Raw genomic sequence first — 22982 nt, 5'->3', positions numbered from 1 at the left:
GATTCCCTTGAGCATTTCTTTTCTTTCTTTCTTTCTTTCTTTCTTTCTTTCTTTCTTTCTTTCTTTCTTTTTTGAGAGAGAGAGAGAAAGAGAGCATGCAAGCAGAGGGAGAGAGAGAGAATCTCAAGCAGGCTCCAGGCTGAGCCAATGCAGGGCTCCATCCCGTGACCTCAGGATCATGATCTGAATCGAAATCAAGAGTCAGATGCTCAACCAATTGAGCATTTCTTGAAGGTAGGTCTAATGGTCACAAATTCTCTCAACTTTTGTTTGCCAGTAATGTAGCAATTTCTCCTTAACTTTTAAAAGAAGTTTTGCTGGATATAGGACTCTTGGTTGACAGGTTTTTTTCTTTTAGCACTTTGAATATATTGGCCTCCAAAATTTCTGAGGAGAAATCTGCTGACAATCATCTCCCTTGCATGCAGTGAATTGCTTCACTCTTGCTGTTTTTAAGATTCTTTTTTCATCTTTTAAAAGTTTGATTATAACATGTTTTGATGTGGGTCCATTTCAGTTCTTCTTACTTATAGTTCACTGAGCTTCTTGGATGTTTATATTCATGTATTTCATCAAATTTGACAAGTTTTCAGCCACTATTTCTTCAAATATTCTCTCTATCCTTTTCTCTCTTTTCCTTCTGGGACTCCCACAATGTGTATGCTGGTCTGTTTAGTGGTGTCTTCCAGCTGTTCTGTTTGTCTTTTTCAGTCTTTTTCTTTCTGTTCCTCACACCCAATACTTTTCATTCTTATCTTCATGTTTACTGATTCTCTCTTTTGTTTGCTCAAATCTGCCTCTGAACCCCTCCAGTGATTTTTTTTTCAATTTTTTAATTTTAAATCTGAATTCTGAGGGATTTGATGAGATCCAGTATGTCCTCTACCACATGTCTTTCCCTTAGGCATTTCCTCAGTTTTTTTTTTCTCCAAGTCCTGAGTAAACCTTACTATTTTAATGGCAACACATATATCTTTTCATCCTTTGTTTAAAAGTTACTTTAGCTTTTATGAAAGTGAAATACATACGTTATTTGAAAAAGTCTAATATGATGATAAGGTTTATAATAATAGTAGAACCCTGAACCACCATTCCCATCCTTGAAATGTGCTCCCTATAAGCAAAATTTTGAATTATTTTAGCTGTTTCTTCTGTTTTTAATTCTATATTTCCAAAAATATTCTTTAAAAAAATTTTTTTAATGTTTATTTTTTTGAGAGTGAGACAGAGTGTGAGCAGGGGAGGGGCAGAGAGAGAGGGAGACACAGAAGCTGAAACAGGCTCCAAGCTCTGAGCTGTCAGCACAGAGCCTGATGTGGGGCTTGAACTCAGACTGTGAGATCATGACCTGAACCGAAGTTCAGTAATATAACAACACAAGCATATTATAAATATTGATTTAAACAAAAAATGTGAAACAAATATTTTGGGAGGATGAAGGGAAGGAAGGAGGTGTTAAGTGTACTAAATCCCACTATTCTATAATATGAAGTCAATAGATAGCATATCAAGAGCAATATAAGAATGTTTTGGGGGGCACCTGGATGGCTCCATCGTTAAGCATCCGACTTCAGTTCAGGTCATGATCTTACAGTCTGTGAGTTCAAGCCCCACGTCAGGCTCTGTGATGACAGCTCAGAGCCTGGAGCCTGTTTCAGAATTTGTGTCTCCCTCTCTCTCTGCTCCTTCCTTGCTCACACTCTCTCTCTTTTTCTCAAAAAAAAAAAATTAAAAACTAAAAAAAAATTATCTTCTAAAAATTGGTTGACATCTCTTGTCTGTGCTTGTGTTATTTATCTGTGTTGCTCTTCCAAATCCATTCTCCATCTCTTTTTGCCCTGCTCTGTGTGCAGAGAAATGGACATAGGCTCCCTTGACTTTTGGCTTCCAGTTGGATTCAGCTAATTGGAGGTGCTGGCAGAAGACTGGAGAGTAGGAGGAGATAGAATTGTAGATGCAGGAGTATTTATTCCCATTGCTGCCTTCTCCCTGCATGCTTGCTCCCTGGAAGGCCACTGTCTTTTTGGTTGTGGCATAATACTTCTACCTAATTCTGTGTCTCCTATAGGGTTCTTCTCTCCTATGTCTAGGGCTTTTACCACGTTCAGCAGTCATTCTTCCCATTTGCCTCTAAAGGCTTAGAGATGGTGATAGTTTCCAAATGCTGTTAGACCCCATGTACTTCGCCATCCCTTGTTGGTTCTCTTGATCCTGCCCACACCTCTGTAAATAGTTTTCTTATTAAATTCTATTCAATTCTCATTTGAGTGTGCCAATCTGTTTTCTGCCAGAACCCTGACTGCTACATCGCTGTTCGTGTTCTCTCTTTACTGTGTTTATTCATTTCAAAAATTTTATTCTCATTTTAGCAGAGTTTCTAGAGGCAACAGAAATAAGTGCCATATGTTCAATCTGCTATGTTTAACTGTTAGATATCCTTTTTCCAGGATCTTTTCCTATGCAGAATATCTGACTATTTTCTTTGATATAACATACTGATTTCTCTCCTATGCCCAAAGCAGAAGATTGGAGGTTTAATATCTGAGTAAATTGAAAAGACAGGCCCCAATTCAGGGACAAGCACAGTGGTGGGCAAAGCAGTAGCATGGTACCATAAACAGTGAGACTAAGACAAAGTCCCTATAGTAAAGGATGACTCTCCACCCACTCTTTTGAATCTCTTTGTGGCAAGAGAGGTGAAAACCAGAATGTTTATAGCTCTATCCCCATGTACCCACCACCAGCCAGAAAATTCAGCTTTCTTCCCCCAGAATAGCCCTATTGAATGGACAACAAAAGATCAGTCAATATTTGAAAAAGACTCAAACAAAAAAGACAAAGACAACCAATGCAAAAGAAAGGAAGAAAGAAAGAAAGAAAGAAAGAAAGAAAGAAAGAAGCCATAGTAAGAATTCAAGGGAAGGAAAGGCAATTCAGGACTCAGAAAAGGAAAAAAAAACAACAAAGAGAAATAAAAAAGAACACTAGATTAGTCTGAGGGAAAAAATGGAGCCAGTGGCTTAGAATTCTGAGGACAAATCCTATCCAATCTAAAATTCTATACCCAGGAAAATCATCACTCAGATAAACAAGTAAAATCCTGACACTTTTATTCAGAAATACTAAATGATGTAAAAAAGGAAGGCAAGAAAGAGAAAGACACAGCACATAAGTAAGGGGGAAAAAAATACCCTGGATTTTAGTGATGGGAAGTTTCAGGATAACAGCTGGGCAACAGGCTTAGTGAGCAACCAGTACCAATTAGAGAATGAAGACAGAGGGCTCCATGAGAGATTCTTCCAGAAAGAAAACTAAACTTACAGAGTATCCAATGTATTTTAATATATTCAAAAATTATTTTTAGTTTTGTTGGACCCATTGGAGTTGAATTAGTGATTTTGACATGGAAAATTAAGCAAACAAATAACAAAAACCAAAGCAATTATTTATACTGGAAAAAATATAAAGTTGTTCAAAAAGGAAATGTTATCATAGTATATACTATCACAGCTATGAATAGTAGAAACTATAATATATATTTAATATATATTATATATATTTAAATAATAAATATTTATTTAAACAAAATTGCCAATATAACAAATTTGGGAAAATGGGAATGAAGAATATTAAGTGAACATACAGACGCACTTTAGATATATTTAGTTCTGGACCATGGCAATAAAGCAAGCATCGTAATAAAGTGAGTCAAATGAATTTTTTGGTTTCCTGGGGCTTATAAAAGTTATGTTTACACTATGATGTAGTCTATTAAATGTGTCATATCATTGTGTCTAAAAAAGTACATACCTGGGGCGCCTGGGTGGCTCAGTCGGTTAAGCGTCCGACTTCAGCTCAGGTCACGATCTCACGGTCTGTGGGTTCGAGCCCCGCGTCGGGCTCTGTGCTGACGGCTCAGAGCCTGGAGCCTGCTTCCGATTCTGTCTCCCTCTCTCTCTGCCCCTCCCCGTCCATGCTCTGTCTCTCTCTGTCTCAAAAATAAATAAAAAAAAGTTAAAAAAAAATTTTTTTAAAGTACATACCTTAATTTAAATATACTTTACTGCTAAAAATTGCTAGGCATTATCTGAGCTCTCAGTGAATCATAATTACTAATCACCGATCACAATAACAAATGTAATAATAATGAAAAAGTTTGAAATATTGCAAAATTGCCAAAATATGACACTGGGACATGAAGTGAGCAAATGCTCTTGGAAAAATGGTGCCAATAGACTTGCATGACACAGGGTCACCACAGACCTTCAATTCATAAAAAAATGCACTATTTGCGAAGTGCAATAACATGAAGCACAGTAAAACAAGGTGTGCCTGTACTTGAGGGAGATAATTTGAGCGAGCTAAATTTCCATTTACCATAATAGCAAGTCAACAGATGATAGCTAAAGTAAAAAATGAAAAAAAAAAGTCTATATAAGCACACAGTTTAGATACATGGAGATAAAACCAGAATAAACAGCCAAGAAAGTTCAGAGAAGTTGCTTAAGAGGAGTGGGAATTTGGGAATGAGGGTCAAAGGGGCAGAATTCCACTATTTTCTTCTGTAAGCTAACTGTTCCACTTAAGTTTTAAAAAAAGAGATATACTCATTGGTTTCATAAAAACAAAACAAACAGACCAAAAAAAAAAAAAAAACCCTGAAAAGAAACACATATCCCATGTGTGGACCCAAATAGTAGTCACACAGCAGTTTTTCTCTCTCTTCCCCCACCTATTCTAAGAACGCCTCTGTTTCCTCGTAAAGAGTTCTTGGAATCTCTATGTGGTATCTCGCAAGTGTTCTGTGAATTTATTCTCTTGGCTGCCTTGAAGTTTCTGTTCTTGCTCTTCTCCCTTCAGAGGCCAGCTGAAGGCCACACCCCTGCCGGCTGCAGACTCTCACTGATCTCTGTTCCCAAGGCTGCCAATACCTGGTGTCAAATTGTCGATGTTTGTGCCAGGGATGCTACTTCTTGTCACTGCCGAAGCTGCTGGCTCCAAGGCTGATGACATTTAACACCCTCACTGCCCCTCCCTCAGTTGTCTTTTTCCTAAATGGGAGAAATTTCTGTCAGTTCACAGAATCAGGAAGTGATATTCTCTCTTGAGCATATGCTTTTGTCTCTTATACTGCAAAATTGACTGTACAAATCAGTGTATATGGACGGTACAAATACTTTTATCAACCCAGAAAGAAACCGCATTCCCATTAGAAGTCATAATCCCATCTATTGAAGGCCTTAGCAAGAAAAGCCTGAGGTCCCTGGAAAAAGAGGGACTTGAGCCTGCCATACCAACTCTTCCCTGAATGTCCAGCCTGCTGGTCGATTTTAACTTGCCAGTCTACACAATCATGTGAGCCAGTTTCTTCTCTGGAGAACCCTAATACAGATTTTGAAATCATACAATATGTGCCTTTTCTCTCTGGTTTTTTTTTTTTTTTTTCAGTTAGCATTACGTTTTCAGGGTCCATCCATGTTCCAGCATGAATCCATTCTTCATTCCTTTTTACAGCCAAGTAATATTCTATTGTGCAGATATACCATATTTTGTTTCTCCATTCATTAGTTGATGGCCATTTGTGTTGTTCCTACTTCTAAATATTACAAATAAGACTGCTACAAACATCTTTGTGCAAAGTTTTGTACGGACAAGTTTCAGTTCTCTCAGGGTTCTCTTCAATATGTGGCTGTGGCTGTACTGTGTTATATTTCTACCAGCACTGTATGTGGGCTCCAATTTCCCCACATCCTTACCAACACTTGTTAGTGCCTCTTTTTGATTATTGCCATTCTAGAGGGGGTAAAGTGGTATTGTTCATTGCGGCTTTAGTTTGTATTTCCTTGATGGCTAATGAGAAGCTTTTCCTGTTTATGTTTAGGTCATCCAAGAGCTGCTCCATGCATTCTGTCCAAGTTTTGTAGCTGTGTTCAGTGGGAGAGAGAGGAGGGAATAGCTTACTCCCTCTTACCTGGAAACAGAAATGTGTTAGTTTTTGATACTTACAAAAATAGTATCTTTGCATTTTCTAATTACTATTGCTGGTGAATGTAAATGCATTTGATTTTTTAATCTTGATTTGATTTCCTGAAAATTTGCTAAACTCTCTTATTAATTCTAATAGTTTTATCATCTGCAGACAATGAAGATTTTGTTTCTATTTTTCTGATTATTTGCTTATTTATTTTACATTATTGTGTGAGCTAACCACTCCAGAACAATAAGGTAAATTAGAAATGGTGATGATAAAAGACACACTTGTTTTCTTTCAGGTCTTGCAGGGAATATTTTCAATATTTCACTGTAACATTTGGAGTAGGTTATTTGGGGTAGAAACAGGTTACCAGGCTAAGAAAATCCTTTTGGTGTTTTTGTTTAAATCTTTAATGGGTATTGGATTTTACTAAATGCATTTTCTGCACATATTGAAGAGAAGGATCTATGTGTATATATATATATGTGTGTGTGTGTATGTCTGTGTGTGTATATATATGTTTGTGTATACATACGTGTATATATATGTATATATGTGTGTGTATATGCACGTATGTGTACATATGTGTGTGTATATGTGTGTGTGTGTGTGTGTGTGTGTGTGTGTGTGTGTGTGTATTGCTTTTTGGCTCTTAACATGGTATAGTTGATTTTCTAATATTAAACCAATGTTTAGATTGTTTACAAAGGTGGCCACAACACTCCTCTCTTCCCATTCTTTATATTCCTTTGCCATGTGACTTTGGTATTCATCCCCCTCAAGAGGTGGAGTCCCTTCCTCTTGAATCTGCTTTGGCCTGTGTTTTGTTTAATTAGAATGTGGCAGGAGAAACACTGAGTGATTTCTGACCCTTGGCCTCAAGTATTTTGTTCTTTTGCTCTCTCCTTCTTAGAATGCTTCTCTCAACATGGAAAAAGCCCAGGATTGCCCTCATGGAGAGAGAGGCCACAAATCCCAGCCTTTCCAGACATCCTAAATGAAGTCCCAGATATGTGAGTAAGGTCATCTTAGGCCGTCCAACCCCAGCTGACTGCAGCCACGAAAGTAACCCGGGCAAGACCAGCCCAGCCAACCCATGGTATTGTGAGAAATAGTAAACTTTTGCAAGCCACTGTTTCTAAGTGTTGTCATTTTGGTTTTGGTGTTTGGTTTTGCTTTTAACGCAGCATAGGTAACTGATAACACTCATCTTGCATTCTTGAGTGAAACCCAACTTGGATGTGGCATATTATCATTTCATATATTGCTAGATTCCTTTTCCTAACATTTTGTTTAGGATATTTGCTTCTATGTTTGAATGAGTTTGGTTTGTAATTTTCCTTTCATGTAGTGTCACTAAGTTTTTGATGTTGAAGGAGTTGGGTGTGTTTCTCTTTCTCAGTCTCTGGAATAGTTTATATAAGGCTGAAATCATTTGCTTCTTGAATTATTGAGAGACCTCACTACTAAAATTGTCTGGGTCTATTGTTTTCTTTTGTGGGAATAATTTAAGCTGATTCAGTTTAAAAAATCCTACAGGTTTTCTATTTTTTCCTGAGTCAGTTTTAGTAAGCTATATTATTCTGTTTTCAAATTCATTAGCAAAAAGTTGCTCCAACTATTTCTTTTAAAATGTTGTTAAAAAAGTATCTTCCTATGTTTCAAGTCTCTTCAGCATCTACGGTTATATCCTATAGTTTTATTTCTAATATTATTTGTACGTTCCCTTTTTTGCCTTGATTGATCTTTAAAGAGGTTTGTCTTTTCAATGACTAATCTTTTGGTTTGGATGCTCCTCTATTTTCTACTTAATTTTATATATTTATAAGTGTATTATGCATATATAAATATACTTACATATAAATATATATAAACATTCTATATTATTTAATATACTTACAAGTTTATATTATATAATATATATTTAATATATAATAAACATATAAATATATTATATTTTATTATTTCTTTTTACTTTCTCAGTAATATTTTATTGTATTCTTATGCCACAATTTATTTATCCATTCATTTGTTGATGGATATTTGTGTTGTTCCCATTTCTATCATAAGCAATGTTACTATGCACATTCTTGATTATATGTCTTGATGCCCATGCACATGAGTTTCTCCAGGACGTATAACATAGAGTCGAATTTCTGCATCCTAGGGGGATGTGTCTGAAAATTTGGTAATATAAATACCACACTCTAATCATCCCATTTGTTCCATATGCCCACCAGCATTTGACATTGTCAGATTTTATTTTATTTTTTATTATTTTTAAATATGAAATTTATTGTCAGATTGGTTTCCATACAACACCCAGTGCTCATCCCAACAGGTGCCCCCCTCAATGCCTATCACCCACCCTCCCCTCTCTCCCACCCCCCATCAACCCTCAGTTCTCGGTTTTTAAGAGTCTCTTATGTTTTGGGTCCCACCCTCTCTAACCCTTTTTTTTTTTCCTTCCCCTTCACCATGGTCTTCCGTTAAGTTTCTCAGGATCCACGTAAGAGTGAAAACATATGGTATCTGTCTTTCTCTGTGTGACTTATTTTACTTAGCATAACACTCTCCAGTTTCATCCACATTGCTACAAAAGGCCATATTTCATTCTTTCTCATTGCCACATAGTATTCCATTGTGTATATAAACCACAATTTCTTTATCCATTCATCAGTTGATGGACATTTAGGCTTTTTCCATAATTTGGCTATTGTTGAAAGTGCTGCTGTAAACATTGGGGTACAAGTGCCTCTATGCATCAGCACTCCTGTATCCCTTGGGTAAATTCCTAGCAGTGCTATTGCTGGGGCATTGTCAGATTTTAAAGTTTTGGCAATCTGGTAGATGTATAATGGTATCTCATGGTGGTTTTTTGTTGTTGTTGTTTGGTTTTTGGTTTTTTTTCCTGCTGCATATGTTCATTTTTTATTATTTGTTATTGCAAAGTAAATCAATGAATACAGAATTATTATAGATCACATACACATATGCAAATAATTTATAATGTAGAAAGTAAAAATCTCTAACCACTTACGATATCTCTCTACCTCTTTCAACACCCATCCCCAAGAAGTAAACACAGTCAAACTTTTGGTATCTTTCCAGACTTTTTTGAAGAATATTCAGGCATACACTTTATTTTCACAAAATGATATCATACTTTACCTATTGGTTTAAAAAAATTTTTTTTAATGTTTTACTTATTTTTGAGAGAGAGAGAGAGAGAGAGACAGAGCATGACTGGGGAGGGGCAGAGAGAGAGAGGGAAACACAGAATCCGAAGCAGGCTCCCGGCTCTGAGCTGTCAGCACAGAGCCCGACGTGGGGCACAAACCCACACACCATGAGATCATGACCTGGGCCAAAGTCGGATGCTCAACTGACTGAACCACCCAGGCGCCCTTTACCTATTGTTACATGATCGTTTCACTTCATAATTAATAATAATTCAGACTTACCTCTAGTTAAAAAAAATTTTTTTTAACATTTATTCATTTTTGAGAGACAGAGAGAGACAGAGAGAGACAGAGCCTAAGTGGGGGAGAGGCAGCGAGAGAGGGAGACACAGAATCTGAAGCAGGCTCCAGGCTCTGAGCTGTCAGCACAGAGTCTGACGTGGGGCTCAATCTCACAGACTGCAAGATCATGACCTGAACTGAAGTCGGATGCTTAACTGACTGAGCCCCCCAGGCGCTCCCAGACTTATCTCTAATTTTTAAATGGCCACTGAGGTTTCCATTTTACAACTATTTTGGCATCCAAATTTTAACCATTCTCCTACTGTTGACATAGATGTCTCATAGTTTGAGCTATTATAAATAATATTCCATATACATATATCCTTGCACATGCTTGTGCAAATATCTCTATAGAATGTAAATCTAAAACTGTAAGTTAAAAGTATTTTAAATTTTGGGGCATCTGGGTGGCCCAGTTGGTTAAGCATCTGACTCTTGATTTTGACTCAGGTCGGATCTCACGGTTTGTGGGTTTGAGCCCCACATCCGGCTCTGCACTGACATTGCAGAGCCTGCTTGAGATTCCCATTCGCGCTCTCTCTCTCTCTCTCTCTCTCTCTGCCCCTCCCCCACTTGTGCATGTGCCCTCTCTTCTCTTTCAAATAAATAAATATTTAAAAAATTTTTAAAAATATTTTAAATTTTGATAGTTATTATCACACTGTGATGATATTTATTATTTGACAGTTATTCGTTGCTCTGAATAGGTTGTCACAATTCACACTTGCACCAGGAGTATATGAGATTTCTTTCCCCATATGCTAGGCAAACCTGGACTTCATATGTTTTAACTTTTTGTGATTTGGTGGGCACCAATAGGACCTCATTTTTTACAATTTTTTAAAAATGTTTATTTATTTTTGAGACAGAGAAACAGAGCTTGAGCAGGGGTGGGGTAGAGAGAGAGGGAGACACAGAACCCAAAGCAGGCCCCAGGCTCTGAGCTGTCAGCACAGAGCCAATGTGGGGCTCAAACTCAGGTACTGTGAGATCATGACTTGAGCGGGAAGTCAGCCACTCACCCAACTGAGCCACCAAGGCGCTCCATTACCTCATTTTTAATTTGCATTTACCTAATTGCTAACAAAACTGAATATCTTTTCATATGTTTATTAGGTATTAGCATTTTGGGTTTTTGTGGACTACTTGTTCATATTTTTTGCCCTTTTTTTTATTGGGTGTTGTCATTTATTTATTTATAGGAGTTGTTCTGTTTTAATTTACATTACCCTGATTATTAATCAAGTTTAACATCTTTTCATATGTTTGTTAACCATTATGTTTCCTGTTTGTGAGGAGGCTTGTCAAGTGTTTGACCATTTTCCTACTGGATCCTCAGCTTTTTCTTTTTAACTCTCTAGGACTTCTTTATAGATTATCAATGTAAACCTTTTGTTAGTTTTATGTATTGCAAAGATCTTTTCCTATTTTGTAGCTTGTTTTTTCTCACCTTTTTATGGTGTGTTTTGATAAACAAAAGTTCTTCATTTTAATTTGGTCAAATGTATCAAACTTTTTCTCCTTTATGGTCAGTGTGCTGTTTCTATGTCTTGGTAGGAAATATTTGCATCTTTTTGAAGAAACTGATTTCTACCTCAAGTTCATGAAATTATTATCCTAAATTGCCTTCTTAAAGCTTTATCATTTTGCCTTCACAGTTAGATCTGTAATCTATCTGGAATTAGTGAAAGAGGTATGTTAAAATCCATCACAATAATTTTTTTTCTGTTTCCTTCTTTTAGTTCTTTTTGTTTTGTTTTATATATTTCCAGGTTATGTTATTAAGTGCATATAAATTTAAAATTGTTATATCTCCCTGGTGAAAAAATCTTTTATATTATGAAGTTACCCTCTTTAGTCTTAGTAATAGTTTTGCCTTAAAGTCTATTTGTCTGATAATAATTATATCTAATCCTGCTCTTAGGGGATTAGCATTTTCATATTTACTTATTCCTACTAAATTCATTGACATGCAATCTATCTTTAAAGATAGTTTATTTTCATGGAAAATATTGAATGTTACATCATCTATTTTGTAAATTTAACATGATACATAATTTTTGATCTCTGTCTTTGATAAACAAAATTTTATAGGTCATGCTGGTTGTTACTGTTTTGCTCCTCATTCTTTCATCTCCAAAATTGTTAATACCTTTTGGGATTTACAGACTATGACCCACTACTTGTAATCACTACACGTGATCAGAAAGAGCTCATTTATACAGCATCACAGCCAAGTAGAATAACAGGGAATTTGTTAAAGATCTGCTCCTTGTATCACTTCTAAAAAGAAGGTTGCCTTTTTGTTGTTGTTTTTGTATATTTTTACAATACCATTTCCCTCATCAAACAAGAATTTTATGTTGCTTCACTTTATCTCATTGACTTTGAAAAAAAATTTTAATGGTATATAAGAGGGGCACCTGGGTGGCTCAGTTGGTTAAGTGGCCAACTTCAGCTCTGGTCATGATCTCATGGTTCATAAGCTTGAGCCCCACATTGGGCTCTGTGCTGACAGAATCCGTTTGGGTTTCTCTCTCTCTCCCTCTCTCTGCCCCTCCCCTACTTGTACTCTCTCTCTCTAAAAAAAAAAAATTAATTAAAAAAAATAAAATGGTATATAATATACCCTATTCAGTCTCTGTACATAAAAAGAATAAGGTAAAAGTAATAAATCCTTCTTAAAATTTAAAGTTTTCTGTTTTAGTGCTATCCAGTAGTAAATTTTTCAGGACAAGTATGAGTGTGGTTATTACATCTTATAGTCTCCTTTTTTTTTTTTTTTTTTTTGAGCATGAGGAGGTGCAAGTGAATGAGGGGCAGAGGGGGGGTGCACAAGTTAGTGAGGGGCAGAGAGAGAGAGAGAGAATCCCAGGAGCTGAGAGGGGGAGAGAGAGAGAGAGAGAGAGAGAAGTGGGGTCACTCGAAGCGGGGCTCATACTCAACAGAAGCGGGACAAAAGCTCACCCGATGTGGGACTTGAACCCACCAACCATGAGATCATGACCTGAGCTAAAGTCAAATCCTTAACGACTGAGCCACCCAGGTGCCCTGATTTTTGACCAGGTGTTTTTCATAGTAGTCAGTGTTAATTTTGTTTGCAAGTAGGAAAAGTTTCACTGCTCTCAAGATGACTTTCAGAGTTAATTTTTTTTCTTTGTCATTATTTCTTTGTTTTTTAAAAAATCCTGAATTCATCATGCTTCACTGGATCCTGGATTGAAAAACCCAATAGCTATGATAAACATTACTTGAGGGGCACCTGGGTGGCTTAGTCGGTTAAGCGTCCAACTTGGGCTCAGGTCATGATCTTGTGGTTTGTGAATTGGAGCCCCGCATCGGGTTCTGTGCTGACTGCTCAGAGCCTGGAGCCTGCTTCAGATTCTGTGTCTCCCTCTCTCTCTGCCTCTCCCCTGCTCATTCTCTCTCTCTCTCTCTCTCTCTCTCTCATTCTCTCTCCCTCTCAAAAATAAACATAAAATATTAAACATTAATTGAATAATTAAGGAAATTTAATATGGGCTATGTATTAGATAATGGTATTGTATCAATGCTCAATCTCCTCAAATGTGATAATAGTATAGTGATTGTAGGAATTTGTCCTTGTTCTTAAAAGAAACATCTGTGAGACTTAGGGGTGAAGGGTCATGACAGTCTGTAACTAACTCTAAAGTAAATGATCCAGTAGAAGGAGGGAAGGGAAAAAGGAAAAAAAGGAGAGAAAGAAAGAGTGTATAGAGAGGGTAAGATAAAGCAAACCTGACAAAATGTCAACTATTCCTGAATCTAGATGAATTGTGGGTATGGAGTGTTTGTTGTTCTAGGCTTGTCACTTTCTGTAAGATTGAAATTTTTCAAAATAACAGGCTGGGAAAATGAACTCATGTCCACTAAAAAGAATTCCTGATTTCAATATGTTTGTGACTCTGACTTAGTATCAGTATGGTGCAGGTAGAAAGGCTCTAGCTCATCATTTGTCATGGGATCTGAGGCAGGTTCCCCTTGTATTTTAGGAATTCCTGGATTTTTCTCTGACCTAACATCCTTAGGATTTTTTTTCTTGCCTTCTTTAGGGATTAAAGACTTACTACCTTTTGATCTTAACTACTGATTTTTATCTGTGTTTCAAAAAACAGTCTAATTAGTATTAGTCTAGCCTGGATAAACTGAAGGTATCCATTGTGTTTAGAAGTTTCTCTGGACAAAGTGGGAGAGAGGAAGAGGATTGTGGTTCCCAGGACATTGGAAAACCAGGGAGAGCAGGTTGTGGTGGGGGGGGGGGGGGGAAGGAGAGGTGGGAGGAACGTCACATTCTCCTGTCTTAGAAAGGTTCTCTGATTCAGCAGAATTAGATTTTCTTCCAGATTTCAAGGTCATTGCCATTGGCTGTCAGCTCACTGTGGGAGGCCAGACAGGAGCTCTCTCCACCTGAACTGGCTCATCTGGCTCCAGTATCCCCTTATCTGATAATGTACAATTGCCTTTTCTGTACAGAACAAAAACAATATCAGGCTCCGATCTAGAGCTGCTTTTCCCTAAAACAATGAAAACAGAAATAATTGTCTTTTTATAGTGAAATAGAATTGATAAGCAGTTAAAAATAAGGTAAGATAAGGCAAGCTCAGAAATAACCAAGTAAATCACCTCCCTTTATGTTGATGAGTCTTTAAAAACTAATGTCACTTTGAATGAATACTCAACCACAGCCATGTGGAAGCACTGATAATATGTTTCAAAGTATTTCCCCACCGCATACTTCTTCACTGACATAGATTACCGCCCCCCTAACACCCCTACCTCTACTATATACAGACTAAATTTAGAACTTTTGAGTAACAAATTTGAAGAAAAGAGGGAAATGATCAAATTATCTGAAGCTCCTGGGGCACCTGGGTGGCTCAGTCGGTTGAGTAACTGACTTTTGATTTCAGCTCAGGTCATGATTTCACAGTTTGTGGGATCAAGCCCTGTGTCAGGCTCTGTGCTGACAGCACAGATCCTGCTTGGGATTCTCTCTCCCCCTCTCTCTCTGCCTCTCTGCTGCTCATGCATGAACATATACTCTCGCTGACTCTCTCTCTTTCTCTCAAAATACATAAATAAACATTAAAAAAACTGTACAAATTATCTGAAACTCCTTAGAATATACTGAATTATAACATTTTGGGGAAAGACATCATATTTTATTTAAAAAATACCAATAGGGTTGGGGCTTGCTGGGTGAAAGAACTGGAGGGTTAGCAGGACAAAGGAGTTGACCTTTATGCAAGGGAATGGTTATAAGGATGGGATGGAATCCAAACTGGGGAAGGAGCCCAGTAGTTCTGTTGTTACAGATGTGATTACCGGGATTAATTTATTATGGGTATGACGCAGTAGGGTGAGTCTTCCACTCTTAATGTTTCAGCTATACTACTGAAGTCATTGTTATTTGCATTGTGATACTTTTCCCCCCTCATTTGTGCTACTCATTTGTCTACCTTTACTGTCATCTTCTGTCAGGAAAGAAGACGCATAGAGAAAACTCCATTTGACAAGCTACTTTCCAACCATATCCTCATATTCCCCCACAATATTTGGTTTTGTCAAAAGTTTTTCTTCTCTGTCTAGGTTTCTGTCCTGCAGTAAACACAGGGCGTTGCATAGATATGATCTCACTATGAGATCTTCCTAGAAAAATGTCACTCAGTACTAAGGGAGATTTGGGTTGGAATAAAACGGGAAGCACTGGTGATATATGGGTAGTTCGGATAATTTTCTTTTTTTGTTCTAAAAAGATTATATTTTTAAGTAAACTCTACACCTAGTGTGGGGCTCAAACTCACAACCCTGAGATCAAGAGTTGTGTGCTCTACTGACTGCGCCAGCCAGGTGCCCCTTGGATAATTTTCAATATCCTGACTTAAATTTACAAAGTCAGTATATTTAGAATGATCACCTAAAAACTTTAAGGGATTCCATACAAACATACTTTGGGCAGATTTCTGTTTGAAGGTCATCTAAACTGTGGCATATTTTGCTTTAAGAGGATTTGATAGGCTCTCATGTAAGAAGGTACCAAAATAAAACCCCATATATAAATGGGTGAAAGACTAGAACAGGAATTTCACAGAGGAGAAAACCCATTTAGACAATAAACACAGGGAAAAATGATCAACCTTGTTATTTTCAAGGAAATGATACATTAAGGTACAATTTTATACCCATCAGGCTGACAAAAATTAATGTCTGATATTAAGTGTTGGCAATGGCATGGAACAATGCAAACTCTAATTGAGAATGTAAATTGAGACAGTAACTTTGGAAAATAATTTGGTATTATGTAGTAATATATTACACATTATATATTATTAATATGTATTAATAGCTCATATTTTAATATATATGCTGTATATTTATGTATTGTATATTAATACATAAGATTATATAGTTATAATTAAAGATTATTTATATAATTATATAATAGAAAAGAATATTTTTTCCTCTTCTTAACAATTAATAAAATCACTTTCAAGTGAAAAGAAAAGTCACTAATATGTGCATGTCTTTAGAGTTACAGGGTCAGTTCTCATATTTATTTGTTAATTGCTCAAACAGTTGCTTTTGCAGTTTAGTTATGAAGCTACCATAGGTACCATAGCCAGGAAAGGTGAGCTGTAGAGGATTCATATTTAGCCGTATTTAGCCATGCATTTTCATTTTAAAATAAAAGAGCTTATTTATTCCTTAACACATTTGTTTTAAAATAGCAAAGCAGGTAATATTTTTGAACAGTGATTCTCAACTCCTGGCTGTACATCAGAAGTATCCAGAGGCTTTAAAAAGTGCTGGTGCCCACCCCCCTCACCCCCCCCAGCCCTCCATCCTAAACTAATTGAATTAAAATCTCAAGAGGTGGAGACTGGGCTTTGGGTTTTCTCGAAAAATTCCCCAGGTTATTCCAATTTAAAACCAGAACTGGAAAGTACTATTTTAAAAAACAACTTTCTAGGGGCGCCTGGGTGGCCCAGTCAGTTGAGCTTCCGACTTCGGCTCAGATCGTGATCTCATGGTTTGTGGGTTCAAGCCCCGCGTCGGGCTCTGTGCTGACAGCTTAGAGCCTGGAGCCTGCTTCGGATTCTGTGTCTCCCCCTCTCTCTGCCCCTCTGCTGCTTGCATTCTCTCTCTCGAAAAATAATAAAAACATTTTTAAGAAATAAATAAATAAATAATAAAAACAACTTTCTAAACCAGCAATTTTTACCCTGCTGGTGCAAAATTCTTCACTGGATAGGAAATCAACTTTGGTAGGTTTATAGCATTTGGAAATTACAAATAATCAAGATTAGAAAATATCAGAGTGTAGCACATTTTGTTTCGGATGTGTGTGTGTGTGTGTGTAATGAGCAGTTATGTAAAACACAAGATTTCTTACTGTGTGTCACAGTACATTTGAAAAGCAATTGTAAGCAAACCTTTTCTAAGGTGCCGTTAGGTATTTTTTCCATTGAGTTCGAGGTGATGGGGCCGCAATAGAATGTGGTGGTTGCAACGCCTATGTTTGAATTGGGCTTTTCCTCTTTGTGTAAGCTACTAAACTCATAGTTCCATTTATCATTGGCGAGGGATACAGATTAGAACAAGCCGGAGTAGATGCAGACGGAGCTTCGTGAGAGAGCTCCAAACGCAAAGCTTCCGTCATCCTCAGGGTGCGTTCCCCTCCCGGCACTGAAGTGTGACAGTGCCCAGAGGGTACTGCCGGCCTGAGAAGCTCCTCGGGGCTGCGGTGTCCAGGAGTTTTACGGGGGCTTCATTACACAGGTGTGATTGATTGAATTGTTTCCCACATGTTTGAATTCAATCTCTCTGTCCTCCTTGGAAGTCAGGCTGGTATCATGTGGCCCAAAGCCCCAGCCTTCTAGTCACATGGTTGATCCGTGCCGTGACCAGCCCCCACCTTGAATCATCTTGTCAGCGTAGACCACCCAGGGGCCCACCATGGGTCACCTTGTTAGTGTAACTCTCAGGTGTGGCCCAGGGGCCCCGTGGACAACAAAGACACTCCTTGGAAAATTACAAAAGTCTGGAGGTTACCTCCTAGAGCTAGACAAAGGCCAGCCGCTCTTTTAGGCTAGATTCTGGTGCATAATTAAAGTTTTAGTTCAAAACACAGAATTCTAAAAAAAATTATTCCAAGCTGACATAGAACATGTTTTGTTATGTTAAATAACGTTTTCGAGGGCTCTTAAGTGACATTAGAGATCATTCGGCCCAGTTCCTTCCTTTTAAATATAAGGCAACTATCCAAGAATAAACAAAGTTCCATGCTGTGTTTTATGTTTGAAGCTGTCAGAACCTCTTAAAAAATTAACCACTTTGGCGGGAGACACAGCAGAGGATCTGCTGCTTCAATACTGGAAATTACACCGTGGATTTCCTATTGTTTCAGGAATAACTCTTACTTGGAAATATTTCAAGGAGTTCATTTTAAGTTCAGTCACATTTAAAGTGAGGTAATTTATTATAATTTATTAGTCACTGAATATCCATGTGCTCCCGTACATTTCCCAGCTCCCTTGCAGTTGGGTGGGTCTAAGTGATGAGTTCTGACAAGTGAGCTGTGATGGAACTGACATGTGTCACTTCTGGGACAAAGAATAGAGAGAAGAACACTTTTTAGTTCTCGATGCTTTTCTCCTTTCCTGCCGCCACAACAGCAGAGGCTAAACATGGAGATGGTGTAACCACAAGATGGAACAGCCTGGATGTCAGGCGTGCTTGGAAGGGAGCTGTCGGGAGGAGCTCCGGTACCTGCAGCCAACTTGGGGTGAAGGAAAAATAAACTTTCCTGGGTTAAACCAATGGGAGTTTGGGATTATTAATCCCTGCAGCATAGCCTAGTCTGTTCCAGTTAACACATTAACAATATCATCTTACATTAGCCATGTTTTAAACTTTCCACAATTATCCAAAACATAATTTATAATCTTTGACATTCATACAGATTTGAAAGCTCAATGTTTGTATGGGTAAAACATCTCATCAAAAATATTTGACAACTGTCAGCATGGAGCCTGCTTGGGATTCTCCCTCTCTTTCTTTCCCTCTCTCTTTCTCTGTCCCTCCCTGGTGCTCTCTCTCTCTCTCTCTCTCTCTCTCAAAATAAAAAAATAAACATTAAAAAAAATTGACAGCAAGGTAATTCTTAGTTTTTCTTGTTGGGTGAGAAGAGAGCCAAACAGAAAAATATGTCACCTGTGACTAATACAAAACAGGGTCAAATTTAATCTCATTCAGGATCTGGATTAAATCTGAATAATTAGATAACCAAAAAAATGTTTTTGGTTTAGTTTATAAGGTTATTATTTTGTTATGTTTATCAGCATAGACTAAGCCATTTTGGAAGATAACACAAAAGTTCTTTCAGGCCTAAGTGATATATTTTTCTTTTCATTCCCTTGAACATTTTCCTTAAATTTCCTTAAAGATTTGGGGTTGTGTGTGAATTTTAATTTGCTTCCACAAAATTGAGACTCCAAAGTTAGGTCACTTGCTCTAAACCATACAACAAATTAATGGAGAGGGCAGTACCAAAATCCCCACTTTCATTGTTTCCACGATGTCTGTGCTTCCTAGAAAAGTCATGGGGTGGTAAGTAGGAGAAGAAAAGTTAAGGTTAGCCTTCCATTTCCAGGAATGATGAGTTAAGTAATTTAAACAAATCCTCCCATTGAGGACAACTAAAATGCTGAGCAAAATATAAAATCACCTTTCTAGAAATAGCAAACAAACAGTGAGGAATTACCAGGCCAAGTTCCTAGAGAAGATTAGAATCTATAAAGATGAACATGTTACTGGTGCCATTTTATCCTGAGGACATGGTGATCCACAGCAGGTGATTGAGAGGTTTTTTTCTTTTAAGTTTATTTATTTTATTTTGAGAGAGAGAGAGAGAGAGAGAGAGAGAGAGAACATGTGCATGCTCAAGGGAAAGGGAGAGAGAGAATCCCAAACACAGAGCCTGACGTGGGGCTCCATCTCACAGATCGTGAGATCGTGACCTGATCTAAGATGCTTAACCAACTGAGCCACCCAGGAGCCCCGATTGAGAGGTATAACAGTGCCTTTAGGGCTAGGGAGACAAAAGTTGGAGGCTGGGGCCCAGCATGGGTAAGTGCCCTGCACCCTGAGTTGAGACTGACACACACTAGAAATAAGAGTGAATTGGAAGTCAACCAGTCCTATATACTGCGGGCTGTCTTTCAGTCATCTGGGTGGCCTGGAAAATCTCAAGCTTAAAATTGGATTGGGGTAATATTGGAATGTTGGTGCCTTCAAGTGCCTGGCAGAAGCAATGAAAATTCTCTTTGGAGAAAGAGGACATCATAGTAGGCCTCAAGTTATTTTGACAAATAAAATCATCAGGATATAGGAAAAAATAACCATGTATACAAGATGATAAAACACTATGGACAAGAAAAATAAAATATACCAGACTGCAGAAATAGACCCTCAGGAATTCCAATACAGACTGTAAAGCAATTATGCTTATAAAGTTCAAATAGAAAATGACATAGATTTGACAAAGAACCAAGTAGAAATGCAAATCGTCAAAAAATAGAGTACCCTAAATTAAATCAGTGGATGATTTATGAACAAATCAGACACACTAAAGGAAGAATTCTGGCAAAGATCCGATGAAACCATTCAGAATAAAGCGCAAAGAGAAAAAAAAGAATGGAAGAGAAAGGAGGATAGAATGAAAATATCTAACTCATTCGGTGGGAGCCTTAAAAGAAGTAAAAGAGAATGGGACAGAAGCAACATTTAATGAGAAAATAGCTGGAATTTTTTCAGCCATAGACATTAAGCCACAAAAGCTCAATAAATTGCAAGGAACATAGCAGAAAGCAGGCCACCGCAGACACATCGTAAAGAAGCAAAGAATACCAAAGGCAATGAGAAACTATTAAGAGCAGCCAGAGGGAAAAGGACAGTTTACCTTCAAAGAAGAAATGGTTAGGCTGACTGCTGAATTCTCAGCAGTGGTTATGGAAGCCAAAGGATCGGGGAATGATATCTTTAATGTGCTGCAGTAAACAGCTACTAACCTAGTATTACACACTGGATGAAAACATCACTAAAACACGGTGTGCAAATAGCCCCGACTCAGTAATTAAATCTTTTCCCTGCTGGTACCTGCCGCAGACACACGTTGGTATGGAGTTGTTCTTTTTCTCACTCTCCTCTGCAACCTACAAACTGTGTGCTCATTGTTAGTTACTCTGCAAGGAGCCAGGGTAGAGGTGAGCATAGGGCTGGTGGGAAGGCAAGAGGAGGAGTAACAAAGTTAACTTTGTCGACTGTTTTGTGAGATGGCTTCACAGACTAGAGAGCTAGTAAATGTTGGAGGCTGGCTCGCTCTTGGGCAATTTCCAGAATTCTTCATGAATACCCGTTGGGTGGTCCATATTTTTCTTACTGATTTGTAAGAATTCTTCATGCATTTTAGATGCAAGTCTTATTTATTTACTTACTGTCTCTTTTCAATAATAGATGGTACCGATATGATATCCCATTCTGTGGCTTACTTTTCCACTCTCTTAATGGTGTCTTTTGATAAATGGAAGTCATTAATTTATCACTCTTTTCCTTATGGTTAGTATTTTTTTTCATTTGTGAGAAGAAGTTCCCCTGGGTCATTTTTAATAACACATGCCAAGCCTTTTTCCTCAGTAATTTAAAATCTAAATTTAACCGTGTGATATTGAACAGGACTTGGTAGTCTAATTAACAGCCTTTTTCTATCTCTTCCCTGCGTACAAACTAGAATAGATGGAGGAAGGGATTAGGGGAAATGTATACTCTGAAAACATAGGATATTTGGACAAAGGCACCCGATATTTGACTCACTGAATCAGAGTTCTTGGACTAGAGCTTGGATGTGTATAATTTTTTTTTTTTTTTGAGAGAGAGAGCGTGTGAGCAAGTGGGGAAGAGGCAGAGAAAGGGGGAGAAAGAGAACCCCAAGCAGGCCCTGTGCTGTCAGTGTGGAGCCCATCTCAGGGCTGGATCCCACGAACCATGACCTGAGCTGAAATCGAGAGTCAGGCACTTAAAGGACTGAGCCACCCAGGAACCCTGGACGTGTGTAATTTTTAAAATTCCCCCAGATAATTCAGCTATATCTTGATGAGGACTACAAAGGAGAAAAAAAAAAAAACCCTTAAGTGTCTGAAAAGTGGTGGAAGGAAGGAGAGAATTTCAAGCAGTGCTTGGGAAACAGTCTCAGATGTAGCAGATAATCCAGATGGCATAAAGATTAAGAAGAGGACAGACTTCTAGCTCTAAGATGAGTAAGTTCTGGAGATCTTCAGATAGCATGGTGACCATAATGAACAGTACTTCACTGCATACTTGCAAGTGAAGAGAGTAAGTCTTAAATGTTCTCACCACACACGCAAAAAGGTAATTATGTGAGGGGCTAGAGGTGTTAAGTGACTTTATTGTGGTAATCATTTGCATTATTTACATGTGTCAAATCATCACATTGTACCTTAAACTTATATATGTTATATGGCAATAAATCTCACTAAAGCTGGAGAAAAAAATCACGCAAGGCCTATGTGAAAACTAGGAAAGATATGGGCAACAAGAACACCGATGACAGCAAGCAACCCTCTAATAGTGGAGGCACATGTACGAGAATGAGAATTCTCAAAACATACGTTGATTCCTGGTAGCATTTGCAGAAATGAATTATCTGGTTTTTTAGTAAAAGGCAAGAGATTTATGCGATCTGAAGGGAAACCAGAGCATTGGTTTTTTAAAGATTAAGAAAAATGTTGGATTTTGCTTGGATCTTCAGTCATTAGTAAACGAACACTTTTGGTACAGAGGTGGGGAATAGACTATGGGTTACAGGGTGAAGGGGTAGCCAGTCAGAAGGTAAAAACCTGGGTATCAGGGATTTACAGAGAAGGGTAGTAATACAGTTTTGCAGAGTCAAACAAAAAGGACGTATTTCAGTTTTAAGATTTGAAATCCTTGAATCTCAGAGTTGAGAAGAACCTCAAATACCATTTTGAATAATCCATCTGACACTTAAATTTCCTTCACAAAGTCCTGTCATTCTGTTTATACGTCAACTCCTCTGTGGGTAAGGTCTGCCATCTGCCACCACCCTCATGAGCGGCCTGTTGTGTCTTCGCATGGCTTTGAGTGAAGGCTTTTCCTTATCATGGGCTCAGAACTGCTCTCCTCAGATTGTACTGGTTGCCATATTTGAAACAGGAGGACAGGTGTCAGCTGTGAGGGAATGTCATCTTACCAATACATTCTGATACATTTATTGAATGGCTTTCCAAAGGAACTGGTAAAAGAAAATAAGTCTGGCTTGAATCACTTTGTGGGGAGATCAAATGTAAACAAATTTGACCAGATCAAATAGGAACAAATAGGACAGTTTCAGAAATAGTGGTTCTGCAAGAATGACTGTCTGAAAG

General features: G+C 37.9%; 1 protein-coding gene across 1 annotated transcript in view; it reads left to right on the top strand.

Moving 5' to 3' along the window:
* Window positions 1-7111, top strand: part of LOC122237122 (translation initiation factor IF-2-like) — a 42703-nt gene extending 35592 nt beyond the window's left edge. Inside the window, exon 4 of the mRNA XM_042979857.1 lies at window positions 6888-7111. Coding sequence (XP_042835791.1) covers window positions 6888-6975 — 88 coding nt within the window. The 3' untranslated portion in view covers window positions 6976-7111. The remainder of the gene's footprint in view (window positions 1-6887) is intronic.
* Window positions 7112-22982: the final 15871 nt, after the last annotated feature.

The sequence above is a fragment of the Panthera tigris genome, chromosome A3, assembly GCF_018350195.1.
Source record: "Panthera tigris isolate Pti1 chromosome A3, P.tigris_Pti1_mat1.1, whole genome shotgun sequence".
In the NCBI taxonomy this organism is placed as follows: domain Eukaryota; kingdom Metazoa; phylum Chordata; class Mammalia; order Carnivora; family Felidae; genus Panthera; species Panthera tigris.
Note: the sequence above shows the minus strand (reverse complement) of the source record. Positions and strands in the feature narration are given on the sequence as shown.